The following is a 15,434-nucleotide window of genomic DNA, read 5'->3' on the forward strand; positions in this document are numbered from 1 at the left end:
GTGGTATGGGAGGTGAGCTCATAGAAGCAGTGAGAATTTCTTATAAGGATGTAATGCATGTATACAAGTAGGGAGAGAGGAGAGTGATTGTTTTCTAGTGAAGGTTGGTCTGTGGCAATGGTGTGTGATATTGCCATGGCTGTTTAATTTGTTTGTGAGGGAGGTAAATGCAAGAGTTCTGAAGCAAGGGACAAGTATGCAGTCTGTTGGGGATGAAAGGGCCTGGGAAGTGTCAGTTGTTGTTCACTGATGATACAGCACTGGTGGCTGATTTGAGTGAGAAACTGCAGAAGTTGGTGACTGAGTTTGGAAGTGTGTGAAAGGAGAAAGTTGAGAGTAAATGTGAATAAAGCAAGGCTATTAGGTTCAGCAGGATTAAGGGTCTAAGTTATTTGAGGTGTAAGTTCGAATGGAGGAAAATTGGATGAAGTGAAGTGTTATAGATATTTTGGAGTGGACTTGATAGTGAAAGGAACAATGAAAATGGAAGTGAGTCATTGGGTTGGGGAGAGGGTGAGGTTTTGAGAGTGCTGAAGAATGTGTGGAAAGAGAGAACATTATCTTAGAGAAAAAAATGTATGCCAATGAATGTGTTTTGTACAAGTAAATCCAAAGTGACTTCATTTCCTCAGTCTGCTTTATAGTGATGGTTGTCCCAACTTACTGGATATTTTATTTTTTCATTAATTTGATGTCTTTCTAATTTCAGAGACACTGGAGCCTTACCTCTTCATCATAAGTGTCAATCGTGATATCATAGTTAATGAAGGAGATGATTTAACTTGGAAAACTGATATCAGGGCCTACCCTCCTAACCCAAAGATCATATACAAAAACTGGAAAGGCTTCAAATTAAAGGACTCAGAAAGGGTCTGTAGTAAGCAGTTCAGTGAAAGACAATGTCCTGCAGGTCATGTTCAGTTTGTTACTTTGTTTTGGAATTATACCTAGATGTGATATAGAATTCATATTACATGTCTGTTATGATATCTGATCGGAGAGGATACAGAGAGGAATGGTTATTATGTGCTGCTAGGTAGTACATCAGTTTTTACTTAAACTCTTTGATAGGGTTCTTATCAATTTCTGTAATTTACTAAATTGGGATTTGATCTTTCAAAGCTGTCTGAGTGGTAAGTCACATCATTTCAGAGAAGAAATTCAATGTTTTCTACAGTCTTTAACTCGAGTTCACGAGGCATACACCCGTTGGAAACTTCACTTTTTGGGCATGTGTGAGTTGCACCAGCTCATCTCTCCATGCTGAAAACACTAAACACTTACCCTTCAGTTGGTCTGTGCTCACCCAAGAAAGTTATACACCCAACATTACAACACATATTGATTAGTAGTGCTTCCTGATGTATGTAGCTGGCTTCTTGAGAACTTTGGGAGCCCCATAGAAGAGATCCTTGGGTAGGAAGAGAAAAGTAAGAATGTGTATGTGGCACATTATTCTTCGTTTCTTTTTTTCATGCATGATCTCCATTTCCCTCAGTAGCAATGCACTAGGAACACATGAAGAAAGGCCACATCTGCTCACATCCATTCTGTAGCTGTCATGTGTATTGCATTGAAACTACAGCTCCCTATCTACAACTAGGCCCCAATGACCTTTCCATGGTTTACCTTGGATGCAGCAGATACCTTGATTTAGTTCACTGACAGCATTTTCACTCCATTATACCTCATTGTTCCAGTTCACTCTGTCCCATATACACCTTTCACCCTCCTGCATGTTCAGGCCCCAAACACTTCAAAAATTTTTCATTCCATCCTTCCATCACCAAACTGGTTTCTACATTCTCCTTGTTCCCTCCTTTCCTCTCTCATTCTCTCCATAAGTCTAAACCATTTTAGCACACCTAGTTCTGCTGTCTTAACCACGCTTTTGTTATTACCATACATCTCTCTTACCCTTTCATTCCTTGCTGCCAAACCATCTCCCACCACATATTGCCCTCAAATAATTCATTTCCAACTCATCCACCTTCTTCTGTACAGCCATATCTATAGCCCTTGCCTCTCATCTTTGTATATGATATTATTAGGATAGCTTTTCCTTCAAACATACATATTTTTTCCCTCCCAGATAACACTCTCCCTTTCCAAACATTCTTCATTGCTCTCAGAACCTTTGTCCCCTCCTCAACCCTTTAGCTCACTTCTGCTTTCATGGTTCCATTCACTGCCATGTCCACTCCCAGATATCTAAGACACTTCACTTTTTTAAATTTTCTTAACTCAAACTTACCCCAACTAACTTGTCCCTTAACCCTGATGAACTTAATAACTTTGCTTTTATTCACATTGTCTCACTGTTCTTTCCCATACTCTTCCAAACTCAGTCACCAACTTCTGCTGTTTCTTACTTAAATCTGACTCACTTTCCAGGTCCTCCAATCCCTACAGACTGCATACTTGCCCATCTTTCCAAGACCCTTGCATTTACTTCCCACAGTGATATCACACACTCTGCCACAGATCAGCCTTCACTTGGAACCATTCACTTTCCTCTCTTCTTACTCATACAGAAGTCTTACACCCTAGATAAAAACTTCTCTGCCTCGAGCAGCTTACCTCCCATACTATATATTCTTAAGACTCCATAAAGCGTCTCTGTCAGTTCTATCATGTTTTCTCCAGATCCATTAATGCCAAATACAAATACATCTATTTCTTTAAGTATTTCTTATACATATACTTTAAAGTGAACTTCTGATCCACACTTCCTCTACCACTTTTGAAACCACACTGCCCCTCCCCAGTCTGATGCTCTGTGCATGCCTTCACCCTTTCGATCGGTACTCTCCCACACAACTTACCAGGAATACTCAACAAACTTATACCCCTGTAGTTTGAAAACTCACTTTTATCCCCCCTTGCCTTTATACATGAGCTTTATGCATGTATTTTGCTAATCCTATCAACAACACAGTCCCCCCCCCCTTTTGTAATGAATTCAGCTGGATTAACTTCCACTCCAGCCACCTTGCTGTATTTCATCATATGAAAGGCTTTCACAACCTCTTCTCTCTTCACCAAAGCACTCTCCATGACTCTTATTTCACATACCCCCCTAACCAAAACATCCTATATCTGCCGCATTGTCATCTAACACATTCCAAGACATCTTATTCTTTCTAAAGTTTACTTATACTCTCTCACCCCAACTCTCTGCCCTTTAATTCAACCCCTGCACTTTCCTCTTGATCTCCTTCTGCTTTCTCTTATATATCTCCCAATCATTTGCACTCCTTCCCTGTAAGTACTGCCCAAACATCCCTCTTTTCTCTTCCACAAGCAACTTTACTTCCCCATCCTATCACTTACTACCATTTTTAAATCTTCCTACCTCCAACCTTTTGCTCGCCACATGCATCTGCTTATGCAATCACTGGATCTATAAATACTTTCCAATCTTCAACAACTCCACTTGCTTCATTTACTCTCACTTGCCATTCAATACTTAGTCTTTCCTGATGCTGTATTTCTTCACTCAAACCTCTATTCCAAGTTCACTTACTCTCGCTACTCTCATCTCCCCGACATTGTTTCCTCTTTTTTGAAATCCTCTACAAATATTCACCCCTCACCTCCAAAAGATAGTGACATCCCTCCGGCTACCCCTTTCAGCACATTTACAAGCAAAAGTCTCTTTTATACGTGTATTAATCAATATGTAATTTAGTAATACCCACAGACTGTCTCTCTAACTCACATACATATCTATGTATATATACCTCTTTTTGAATCAGGTATTTCCAATCATTAGTCATTTTTCAGCACACAACTCCACAAACTGTTCACCATTTCCATTCATGACACCGAATACTTCATGTGCCCCAGTTATACCCTCAACTGCCACATTGATTACATTACACTGTATTATATTCTTATGCTAGTTTTACAGTAATCATTTGACTTTGACCTTTGAATCTTCACTCAGAAAAAAATGCATAGGAAGGATATACTAAGGTATGTCTCCATGTACAGTACCGTTGTTGATTTTTTTTAGATTAGCCATTATTAATTCTGGTTGCTGACACAAATGCAAACAGACATTCAGTCATACAGATATGTTCTTTGTCCATGAATGTCATAGGATAATGAATGACAGAACTGGAGCTGTAATTTCACATAACATTTGGTGAAATATAATAAAAGGATCATGGGATGATTAAAGATAATAGCAGGTTGTATGGTGTGATGTTGAAATAAAGGTTTAGGGAAATACATGGTCTTAGTTATCTCATTTACACGAGAAAAATATTAGATTTATAAAGGAAGGGATTACAGATATGAAGCTTGTACTGATGATAAAATCATGTATTACAGCAGATGGAACATGGTTGTGAAGGGAAATATAAACCTGTGAATTGAGATAGGAGAAGGGGTGACTAAGAATGGTGTATAGACGGTATGAAGTCTGTAGAAGGTGGAACTATGGTTGAGAAAGTTGAGAAGGTATTATAGTATGATTTGATTTAGTTTGGATAAACAGGGATACTTTATTATGGCATGCTTATTTAAAATTGATATGATTTCATTAGGTTGTTGGGGTGAACTTATCCACTTCCTTGAAAGAATTAGAAATTCTAGTTAAAAGACACTGCATGATTTTGACAATCTATTTTTTTGCAGAACATAGAGTGGTACTCAAGCAAGATTATGTGTATTTGGCTTTGTTTCAATGACATATAGTCAACTTGTGCATTGTGCCCTTATAGGTATCTACTGAGTATCATCCACGTAGCGGTGAATCATGGCTAAGAATCAAGAGTGTTACTGCTAATGATTTTGGGAATTATTCTGTGGAGGGTATCAGTGGAAATGAGAGAGACTCTGCTCATGTATTTGTTCAAGTTAAGAGTAAGTTCATTGTTTAAAGAATGTAGCTTTTACAGGCTCCCAACACTTTTTTTTCTGAATTAATCAATGCTTTGCCTTTTCTGCTAATAAGGCTTTATTTGTGCAGTGAGTTTTGTTGCTATTTCATGTACTTCAGTAAAACCTGTATAAAAAGTACTCCCAAATTCACTCTGATGTTGTTTCCATTTTCTGTGTGTGAACTTACACCTTTTTTTTATTTACTGAAAAATGGGATACTTTACAGAAATAAAAAACAAATTTACAGTATGTATTGCCGTGAAATTGAGATACCTTTTGTGGGAAAACTGGTGAGAGTTAATAATTCTAGTGTTTGGTGCATTGACAACAATATGATGGGAAAATCAGTAAAAAAAGAATCAGAAATATTGTGAAGTATATCCCACGCATTCCTCACGTGTCGTAGAAGGCGACTAAAGGGGACGGGAGCGGGGGGCCAGAAACCCTCCCCTCCTTGTATTTTGACTTTCTAAAAGGGGAAACAGAAGGAGTCACGTGGGGAGTGCTCATCCTCCTCAAAGGCTCAGATTGCGGTGTCTAAATGTGTGTGGATGTAACCAAGATGAGAAAAAAGGAGAGATAGGTAGTATGTTTGAGGAAAGGAACCTGGATGTTTTGGCTCTGAGTGAAACGAAGCTCAAGGGTAAAGGGGAAGAGTGGTTTGGGAATGTCTTGGGAGTAAAGTCAGGGGTTAGTGAGAGGACAAGAGCAAAGGAAGAAGTAGCACTACTCCTGAAACAGCATTAGCAAGGTAGTGCCAGGAGCAGATGAAGAATGGCCTTATTTGCTACGATCTCTTGCTATCTTGTATTAATGTATCACATGGTTTTCCTGTATTTTTCAATATCATTTCTGGTATGCATGCTTGGACGATTGTAGATGGTAGGCACCCAATGAACAGGGAGGTATATTATCAGTACTACCTGCCTGGGTATTGGGAGGGTTGATGATGGGTGTGTAGTGAGCCAGCACTTAAGTGTTGTCAAGTTGCCCTCATCTGACCTAGGTAGCTGTCTTTTCTTTCTACTTCACCAACACATGGATTACTGGCATTCTGTCCACATAACACTGTCATACATAACACTTCACAACACTTAACTCACACAGCTCATTCCTCATTACTCTAGATTTTCCTGAGGTGAGCACTATACGCTAGCCTTGCCTTTTGGAAAAATGGTAGGAGAAGTAGATAAAAGCAGTAGGTAGGAACATTTAGGTAGGAGCATTAGGTAGAAAAACTAAGTAGCAATTGGTAGGAACATTAGGCAGGAACATTGGGTGGAAATAATCAGTAGGAACACTCTGCAAACACTGCAAAGGAATTTCCCTCTGCCAGTGGTGTAGAAGTGGCAGTGGAGTTCACTAGACATGGATACTCTATTGCTGTTGCCACCCCCTTGCTGGAGCTTCGGTTGGGAACAGGCATCAGAGATATAGGTAAAATTGATAGATATGCATGTTTTGTTGTCACTGTGAGTATGATTGTTTGATTTCTTTATCCAAATAATTTATTTGTATTTATATCTTCCATCCCACTTTTAACATCTTTACTTGTCACTTTAATATCTGGAATTCAGCAGTAGATCAATCAGGCCACATTGTTGTTTAGCTGGGTCTGTTGGATATACTTATGTTACTGAGGTAAATGTTTTAGATCTCTCATCATGTCTTCAACGAACAGTTCTCATTTATATCATAATAATCCTGGGTGTTGGACTGTCCATCTGGGTTTGCTTATTTTTAGCATAGCAATCAGATTTTGTTTAAACTCAGATGGTGTCTTCCTTTCGCTGTAATAACATCAGCTCACAGTTTCTTTACTTCAATTGATGGCATTTTTTTCTTAGATTTTAGTAAGTACATCTCAATAAGCATTATATTGATGGACTGTTCTTACCATAATATTTCACCTGTACCACTCACCTGGCTATCAAGAGGGTTAGTGACAGCTGCATAGTGAGCCATTTAACTATATTTTCTTTCTGTCTCACCCACATGTAGACTACTGGTATTCTGTCCACACACATAAAATCTCCTCTTTTCATATATAACATTTGACAGCACTTAACTCTCATAGCTTATTCTTCTAAACTTTAGATTTTCCTGGTATCCTGAATTAACCCTGTCTTTTGACAAAATGGTAGGAGCAATAAATAGAAGCAGTAGTTAGGAACATTTTAACAGAATGATTAGGTAGAGAGATTAGGTATAGGTAGTATGTAAGAACATTAGGCAGGAGCATTAGGTAGAAATAGTTAGTAGGATCATTAAGTAGGAACCTTTGTTAACACTGTGCTAGATTTGCCCTCTGCCAGTGGCTTGTTAAGGGTAAGGCAATGAAGACTAAGAAGCAGCACTGGAATTCATTAGTCATGGAGACTATTGTTGTGGCCACTCCATTGAGAAAGTTCCAGGTCGGAACAGGCTTCAGAGATATAGATAGACATATTGTGGTTTTGTTTATAGTTGTTCCATGTGTTGATCGTTAAACTGACCTGTTTTTTAATTTATTTTCTTTATTATACTTGATTGCCTTTTCCTGCATCGGCGAGGTAGCACTAGGAAACAGACGAAGAATATATACATTAGATATATGAAATGATTTTGAAAGGGATATGAAAAATTGAGAAGGAGTCTTGGTCACTTAAAGTAGTTTAGAATTTCTTTTCATTTGTAAAGGGGAATAATTTGAGTTTGAAATATATCTTTTTGTGTGAAGGTATATGTATATGCTTTTTTGGATATGTATCCATTCAGATGCTGTCCTCATAGTCTAAAATTACATCACAATTTCAGTTGTCCACACATATTCCTAATTCATAAATACTCATTCATAAACTTATGTTTTGCTATACTGCTTATATTGGTCACAAATATTGCGAAGATATAGATTGCTACTTCACTTTACCAACAACTAACCTCAGTCAGACATAATCTGTTGCTTTTATTATACTTATCCATTTGCTCATATCACAATGATTTATCTTTTAAAGTTTGTCTACCTTTTGCCAAGTTCATATCTCAGGTAGTATTTATTTCCTTGGTAAAACCTTGCTATTTCTCTTCATAGTTAATTATCTTCTCCAGTTTCCCATCCTAGCCATATCCATTATCTTATCCAACCATGTTATCTAGTGTTATACTAATAAAACAAGTAAAAACTGTGTTTTTCATCTAAACTTTCAGGCAAACCTTTTCCTGTGTTGAAGGGTGTACCACAGTTTGTCAGAGAAGGGCTCCAGCTGAATATTTCATGCCAAGCAAAGGGTTTTCCTCTTCCTGCTATTGATTTCACTTTCAAAGCTTGCCCTGATGGACAGCAAAACTGCTCCAGTAACTTTACAAGCATCCAGGTAATTATTTGAATTCAGTAATATTTGCTCACACATAAGGATTTGTAACTGTATCTACAGTGTCCCACTGCCAGGCAGTATGGTATCCTCTGAAGGGAAAAAGAAGATAAAGTTAGGGTTAACAACAGATGCAACAGAGAGTTGTTGTTTCCAACCCCACTCTTATTTCTTAGAGCTCTGTTTCCCCTGCAGTTTAAAGTTTAGTTATTTTGATAACCTGTGAAATATTAGTCTTGTTTATCAATAGAAAAGTGTTATAATCCACATTAATGATAGATCGAATAACAAGTTATAAAGAGAAATCATTGAGTTTGTTAATGAAAATTATGCATTGAACTTAAAACACATCTTTATTACTTAACAGACATAATATATGATTATATTAGTGTTGATATAGTACATCTGCAAATAACTAAAAAGATCCTTTTTGGACTGTGCTTTAGATACCGATGTTAGAGTGTATCCAGAGTACCATGGCATCTGTGTTCATGTACCTACTTGATAAACCCATACAAATGATTATTGTAGATTTATATCACTTTCATATACCCCAGATTCTGTAAATATTGCCTCCAGTTGATTGCAAGAATGTATATGTACATATATATATATATGTACATGTATGTGTGCACTGAGGTGTATATGTATGTATATGTGCATGTGTGGGCATTTTTGCATATATGTGTGTATGTGGGTGGGTTGGGCCATTCCTTGTCTATTTCCTTGCACTACCTCACTGGTGCAAGAGACAGTGGTTAAGTGTAACGAATATAGATATTTTTGTAATTGGGAATACTTGGTTTCAAAAAGTGCATATTTAGATTACAGCTGAGTGTGTGGGGTTGGGGGTCATTGTGTACTGTTGGATTGTGGAGAGACAGACAAGCAGAGGAAAATTTGATGGGTGCAAGTGTGCAGAGAGGGGCAGAAGGTAGCATGTCTGATAATTTCTTGGTGGAGGTTAGCATGTCTGATAATTTCTTGGTGGAGGCAAGTGTGGAAGCTTGTACTGGTTTTAGAAAAAGAGGGAATGATGTGAGTGAAAGAAGTGATGTAAATGAGTAAGTTTTGAAAGGAAGCCTATGTGAAGAAATATCGAGAGAGATTAAGTGAAAAGTCATAACAAAACAGTGGAAGGTACAAAGTCCACAAAAAAAAAAAAAATTGTCAGCCCCTGATAAATTTTCAGAGATGATACACATCTAAGGTTTATTGTGGGTACAAGCATATGATGCTCTCAGGATGAAATCTTTGCACATCTGGTTGCCATAACTAGTGTTTCTGTGGTAGTGCCGGCAACTCAACCTGAGTGTGCCTTTGGCTATCATGAGAGAATGATGTTCTTAGCTCTGTCAGGCTTACCAACAAACTTATACCTCTGTAGTTTGAACACTTACCTTTATCCTCCATGCCTTTATACAATGGCACTGTACATGCATTCAGCTAATCCTTAGGCACCTCGCCATGATCCATACATACACTGAACATCCTTACCAACCAATCGGTAATGTAGCTTAAATTGTAGTATGTGAAATTTTCGTCTTTGGTGTTGTTTGCTAGGTATTTAGTTAATAATGTTTGAAGTTGATTATGATCACAGTTATAATGTTTTCAGGTCAAAGACCCTGAAGTTTCAACTCCTGACCCAGGCAACATCAGGGAAGTAAAGATTATGTTTCTTCCTCAAGAGTCTGGAATTTTAAGATGTGAAGCAGAGAATGAATTTGGAAAACTTAAGGTATATGTTGAAGTCCGCATAAGTGGTTAGTATTATTTGTTTTACTGCTGTACTTACAGTAGAGTATCTTTGATTTTACAGGAAATCTTCAATTTTTGTGTGACCGGAGAGATTGTCGTAGATTTTTGCTCACAATCTTTGTCGTCTTGTCTGGAACCCTCTCTGAAATTTGACTTGGATGTCATTTTACTGATGCTTCATTTACCGCTCACAAAATCTTAGACATGTTGAATATTTTATATAGGAAAAGTTTTTCTAAAGACTGAGTGTGAGATTATGGAAATGGAAAATATGAAAAAATTTGATAAAATACTTGCACTACTTTAAAATCTTCAGGGTGGCACATGCATAGATATTTGAATGATTTGAAAAACTATTGGGAAATTTATAGACAGTAGAGTTAGACTTCAGTAACTATTTGTAATTATAAAGTTATGGTCTCTAATGAAGTGATGAAATTCATCTCGTTTGAGAATGATTGTCATATGGCTAATGATGATTAACAGGTCACATTTCACAATTTTGAAAACTTGCTGAAAAAATACTTTGTGTGAGTATGGAAACTATCACAGAAATGGAATTGCAAGAGCTTACACCATTAATGTTGTAAGGAATATTAAAGAATAGTACACCGTTAATTATATTATTGTTATACCTGATCGCCATTTCCCACGTCAACCAGGTAGTGCCAGGAAACAGATGAAGAAAGACCAGTCCACTTATATACACACATATGTACCTACACACATACATGCACATGTGCATATTTATATATTTTATTTATACTTGATCGCCATTTCCATGTCATCAGGGTGATACCAGGAAACAAAGAAAGAAAGACCCATCCACTTATATACACACATATATACATACATGCCCATACATATCCATGTACATATTCATATTTATTATTTATTTATTATTTATTTTGCTTTGTCGCTGTCTCCCGCGTTAGCGAGGTAGCGCAAGGAAACAGACGAAAGAATGGCCCAACCCACCCACATACACATGTATATACATACATGTCCACACACAGCACATATACATACCTATACATCTCAATGTATACATATATATAAACACACAGACATATACATATATACCCATGTACATAATTCATACTGTCTGCCTTTATTCATTCCCATCGCCACCCCGCCACACATGGAATAACAACACCCTCCCACCTCATGTGTGCAAGGTAGCGCTAGGAAAAGACAACAAAAGGCCCCATTTGTTCACACTCAGTCTCTAGCTGTCATGTAATAATGCACCAGAACCACAGCTCCCTTTCCACATCCAGGCCCCACAGAACTTTCCATGGTTTACCTTAGATGCTTCACGTGCCCTGGTTCAATCCATTGACAGCACGTCGACCCCGGTATACCACATCATTCCAATTCACTCTATTCCTTGCATGCCTTTCACCCTCCTGCATGTTCAGGCCCTGATCACTCAAAATCTTTTTCACTCCATCTTTCCACCTCCAGTTTGGTCTCCCACTTCTCCTCGTTCCCTCCACCTCTGACACATATATCCTCTTGGTCAATCTTTCCTCGCTCATTCTCTCCATGTGACCAAACCATTTCAAAACACCCTCTTCTGCTCTCTCAACCACACTCTTTTTATTACCACACATCTCTCCTACCCTATTATTACTTACTCGATCAAACCACCTCACATCACATTTTTTTTTTTTTTTTTTTTTTTTTTTTTTTTTTTTATACTTTGTCGCTGTCTCCCGCGTTTGCGAGGTAGCGCAAGGAAACAGACGAAAGAAATGGCCCAACCCCCCCCCCCATACACATGTACATACACACGTCCACACACGCAAATATACATACCTACACAGCTTTCCATGGTTTACCCCAGACGCTTCACATGCCTTGATTCAATCCACTGACAGCACGTCAACCCCTGTATACCACATCGCTCCAATTCACTCTATTCCTTGCCCTCCTTTCACCCTCCTGCATGTTCAGGCCCCGATCACACAAAATCCTTTTCACTCCATCTTTCCACCTCCAATTTGGTCTCCCTCTTCTCCTCGTTCCCTCCACCTCCGACACATATATCCTCTTGGTCAATCTTTCCTCACTCATTCTCTCCATGTGCCCAAACCATTTCAAAACACCCTCTTCTGCTCTCTCAACCACGCTCTTTTTATTTCCACACATCTCTCTTACCCTTACGTTACTTACTCGATCAAACCACCTCACACCACACATTGTCCTCAAACATCTCATTTCCAGCACATCCATCCTCCTGCGCACAACTCTATCCATAGCCCACGCCTCGCAACCATACAACATTGTTGGAACCACTACTCCTTCAAACATACCCATTTTTGCTTTCCGAGATAATGTTCTCGACTTCCACACATTTTTCAAGGCTCCCAAAATTTTCGCCCCCTCCCCCACCCTATGATCCACTTCCGCTTCCATGGTTCCATCCGCTGACAGATCCACTCCCAGATATCTAAAACACTTCACTTCCTCCAGTTTTTCTCCATTCAAACTCACCTCCCAATTGACTTGACCCTCAACCCTACTGTACCTAATAACCTTGCTCTTATTCACATTTACTCTTAACTTTCTTCTTCCACACACTTTACCAAACTCAGTCACCAGCTTCTGCAGTTTCTCACATGAATCAGCCACCAGCGCTGTATCATCAGCGAACAACAACTGACTCACTTCCCAAGCTCTCTCATCCCCAACAGACTTCATACTTGCCCCTCTTTCCAGGACTCTTGCATTTACCTCCCTAACAACCCCATCCATAAACAAATTAAACAACCATGGAGACATCACACACCCCTGCCGCAAACCTACATTCACTGAGAACCAATCACTTTCCTCTCTTCCTACACGTACACATGCCTTACATCCTCGATAAAAACTTTTCACTGCTTCTAACAACTTGCCTCCCACACCATATATTCTTAATACCTTCCACAGAGCATCTCTATCAACTCTATCATATGCCTTCTCCAGATCCATAAATGCTACATACAAATCCATTTGCTTTTCTAAGTATTTCTCACATACATTCTTCAAAGCAAACACCTGATCCACACATCCTCTACCACTTCTGAAACCGCACTGCTCTTCCCCAATCTGATGCTCTGTACTTGCCTTCACCCTCTCAATCAATACCCTTCCATATAATTTACCAGGAATACTCAACAAACTTATACCTCTGTAATTTGAGCACTCACTCTTATCCCCTTTGCCTTTGTACAATGGCACTATGCACGCATTCCGCCAATCCTCAGGCACCTCACCATGAGTCATACATACATTAAATAACCTTACCAACCAGTCAACAATACAGTCACCCCCTTTTTTAATAAATTCCACTGCAATACCATCCAAACCTGCTGCCTTGCCGGCTTTCATCTTCCGCAAAGCTTTTACTACCTCTTCTCTGTTTACCAAATCATTTTCCCTAACCCTCTCACTTTGCACACCACCTCAACCAAAACACCCTATATCTGCCACTCTGTCATCAGACACATTCAACAGACCTTCAAAATACTCATTCCATCTCCTTCTCACATCACCACTACTTGTTATCACCTCCCCATTTACGCCCTTCACTGAAGATCCCATTTGCTCCCTTGTCTTACGCACCCTATTTACCTCCTTCCAGAACATCTTTTTATTCTCCCTAAAATTTACTGATAGTCTCTCACCCCAACTCTCATTTGCCCTTTTTTTCACCTCTTGCACCTTTCTCTTAACCTCCTGTCTCTTTCTTTTATACTTCTCCCACTCAATTGCATTTTTTCCCTGCAAAAATCGTCCAAATGCCTCTCTCTTCTCTTTCACTAATACTCTTACTTCTTCATCCCACCACTCACTACCCTTTCTAAACAGCCCACCTCCCACTCTTCTCATGCCACAAGCATCTTTTGCGCAATCCATCACTGATTCCCTAAATACATCCCATTCCTCCCCCACTCCCCTTACTTCCATTGTTCTCACCTTTTTCCATTCTGTACACAGTCTCTCCTGGTACTTCCCCACACAGGTCTCCTTCCCAAGCTCACTTACTCTCACCACCTTCTTCACCCCAACATTCACTCCTCTTTTCCGAAAACCCATACTAATCTTCACCTTAGCCTCCACAAGATAATGATCAGACATCCCTCCAGTTGCACCTCTCAGCACATTAACATCCAAAAGTCTCTCTTTCGCACGCCTGTCAATTAACAATTAACATATTGTCCTCAAACGTCTCATTTCCAGCACATCCACCCTCCTGCGCACAACTCTATCCATAGCCCACGCCTCGCAACCATACAACATTGTTGGAACCACTATTCCTTCAAAATTCCACTTTTTTGCTTTCCAAGATAATGTTCTCGACTTCCACATTTTTTCGTGGTGAATGATACCATGAAATGTTCAGAATTCAGGAAACCTTGCATCAATTTACAAAATCCATTTTATCCATTCACAGGTTCATACACAGACTGAGTGCTGTGGCAGTGAGCTTATTTAAAGGCAAATTGTGCTCTGCAAGTTCTGCCATCATTGCCCATTTTTATTCTTGTTTAATAGTTCTTTTATTCAATGACACACTATTCAGGAGTTCTTCTCTCACGTGAAAGTCATCAGACACAGTATAAACAAACAATGAAAACTGAGATTTTATCCTGCTCATCATGCAACTTACCCAAAGCTATACTCAAATAATCACACTGCTGAAGTTGTGAGTGCAGTTGTGGTTCAGTTTCGCTTTTCAGATTGGAAATTTTGCTTTTACTTGTGTGACATGATAACTGCAAGTTTGACATTTTTACTGTTGAGTCTTTTTCCCCTGGTGATAAAACTGAAATCACAGAAGTGAAGCAAGTCTTAATAAAATCACCTTCAGAGTAAGACTTTTTTTAAATGCTATGTTCCATGGTAAATGATAGGAAGCTAAAGTTACTGTTTGTGCTGATAAAACTGGCAAAACTCTGAGTTTGCTTATCCAGTTGTATTTTCAGTTATTTTACTTTCAATGTGTAAAGTAAAGAACCCTGAGGGGATTCTTTATCAATACTTGCATGGTATGAAGTCAAATGATGTAAGTTTGAAGATTTATATTGTAATATATACATCTTGCAAAGCAGACACATGGCCTTAACATAACATACTTTGAAAAAGCTATTATCTTTCCACTGATTTTGAAAACACTGATTTTCTTTTATGTTTTTCTCTTTCATTTGCAGTTTCCTTCCATTGTTCAAATTAGTGGGCAGGTTACATAAAATTTTCCATTACATCACAATCAGTCAGCTATAATTCCACGTTTATAACACTCCACTCCCACTTTTGAGTCTCACCTGAGTAACCGACTCTCCTGGGTGAGGGTACAAAGTGCACTGCTAGAACTGAAAACTACAGAAAAATGCTCCTGTTTTGATTGATGACTAGTGTTGTTGATAGGTAATTTATGTTTCA

The 15,434-nt window shown here is 38.7% G+C and overlaps 1 protein-coding gene across 2 annotated transcripts in view; it reads left to right on the top strand.

Moving 5' to 3' along the window:
* LOC139758987 (vascular endothelial growth factor receptor 1-like) overlaps window positions 1-15,434 on the top strand; it is an 85,391-nt gene that overhangs the window by 29,474 nt on the left and 40,483 nt on the right. For both annotated transcript variants that reach the window (XM_071680860.1, XM_071680859.1), the window contains exons 10-13: window positions 710-870; window positions 4,731-4,872; window positions 8,077-8,243; window positions 9,859-10,006. In XM_071680860.1, the coding sequence (XP_071536961.1) occupies window positions 710-870; window positions 4,731-4,872; window positions 8,077-8,243; window positions 9,859-10,006 (618 nt within the window). The remainder of the gene's footprint in view (window positions 1-709; window positions 871-4,730; window positions 4,873-8,076; window positions 8,244-9,858; window positions 10,007-15,434) is intronic.

The sequence above is a fragment of the Panulirus ornatus genome, chromosome 32 (assembly GCF_036320965.1).
Source record: "Panulirus ornatus isolate Po-2019 chromosome 32, ASM3632096v1, whole genome shotgun sequence".
Taxonomy (NCBI): Eukaryota; Metazoa; Arthropoda; class Malacostraca; order Decapoda; family Palinuridae; genus Panulirus; species Panulirus ornatus.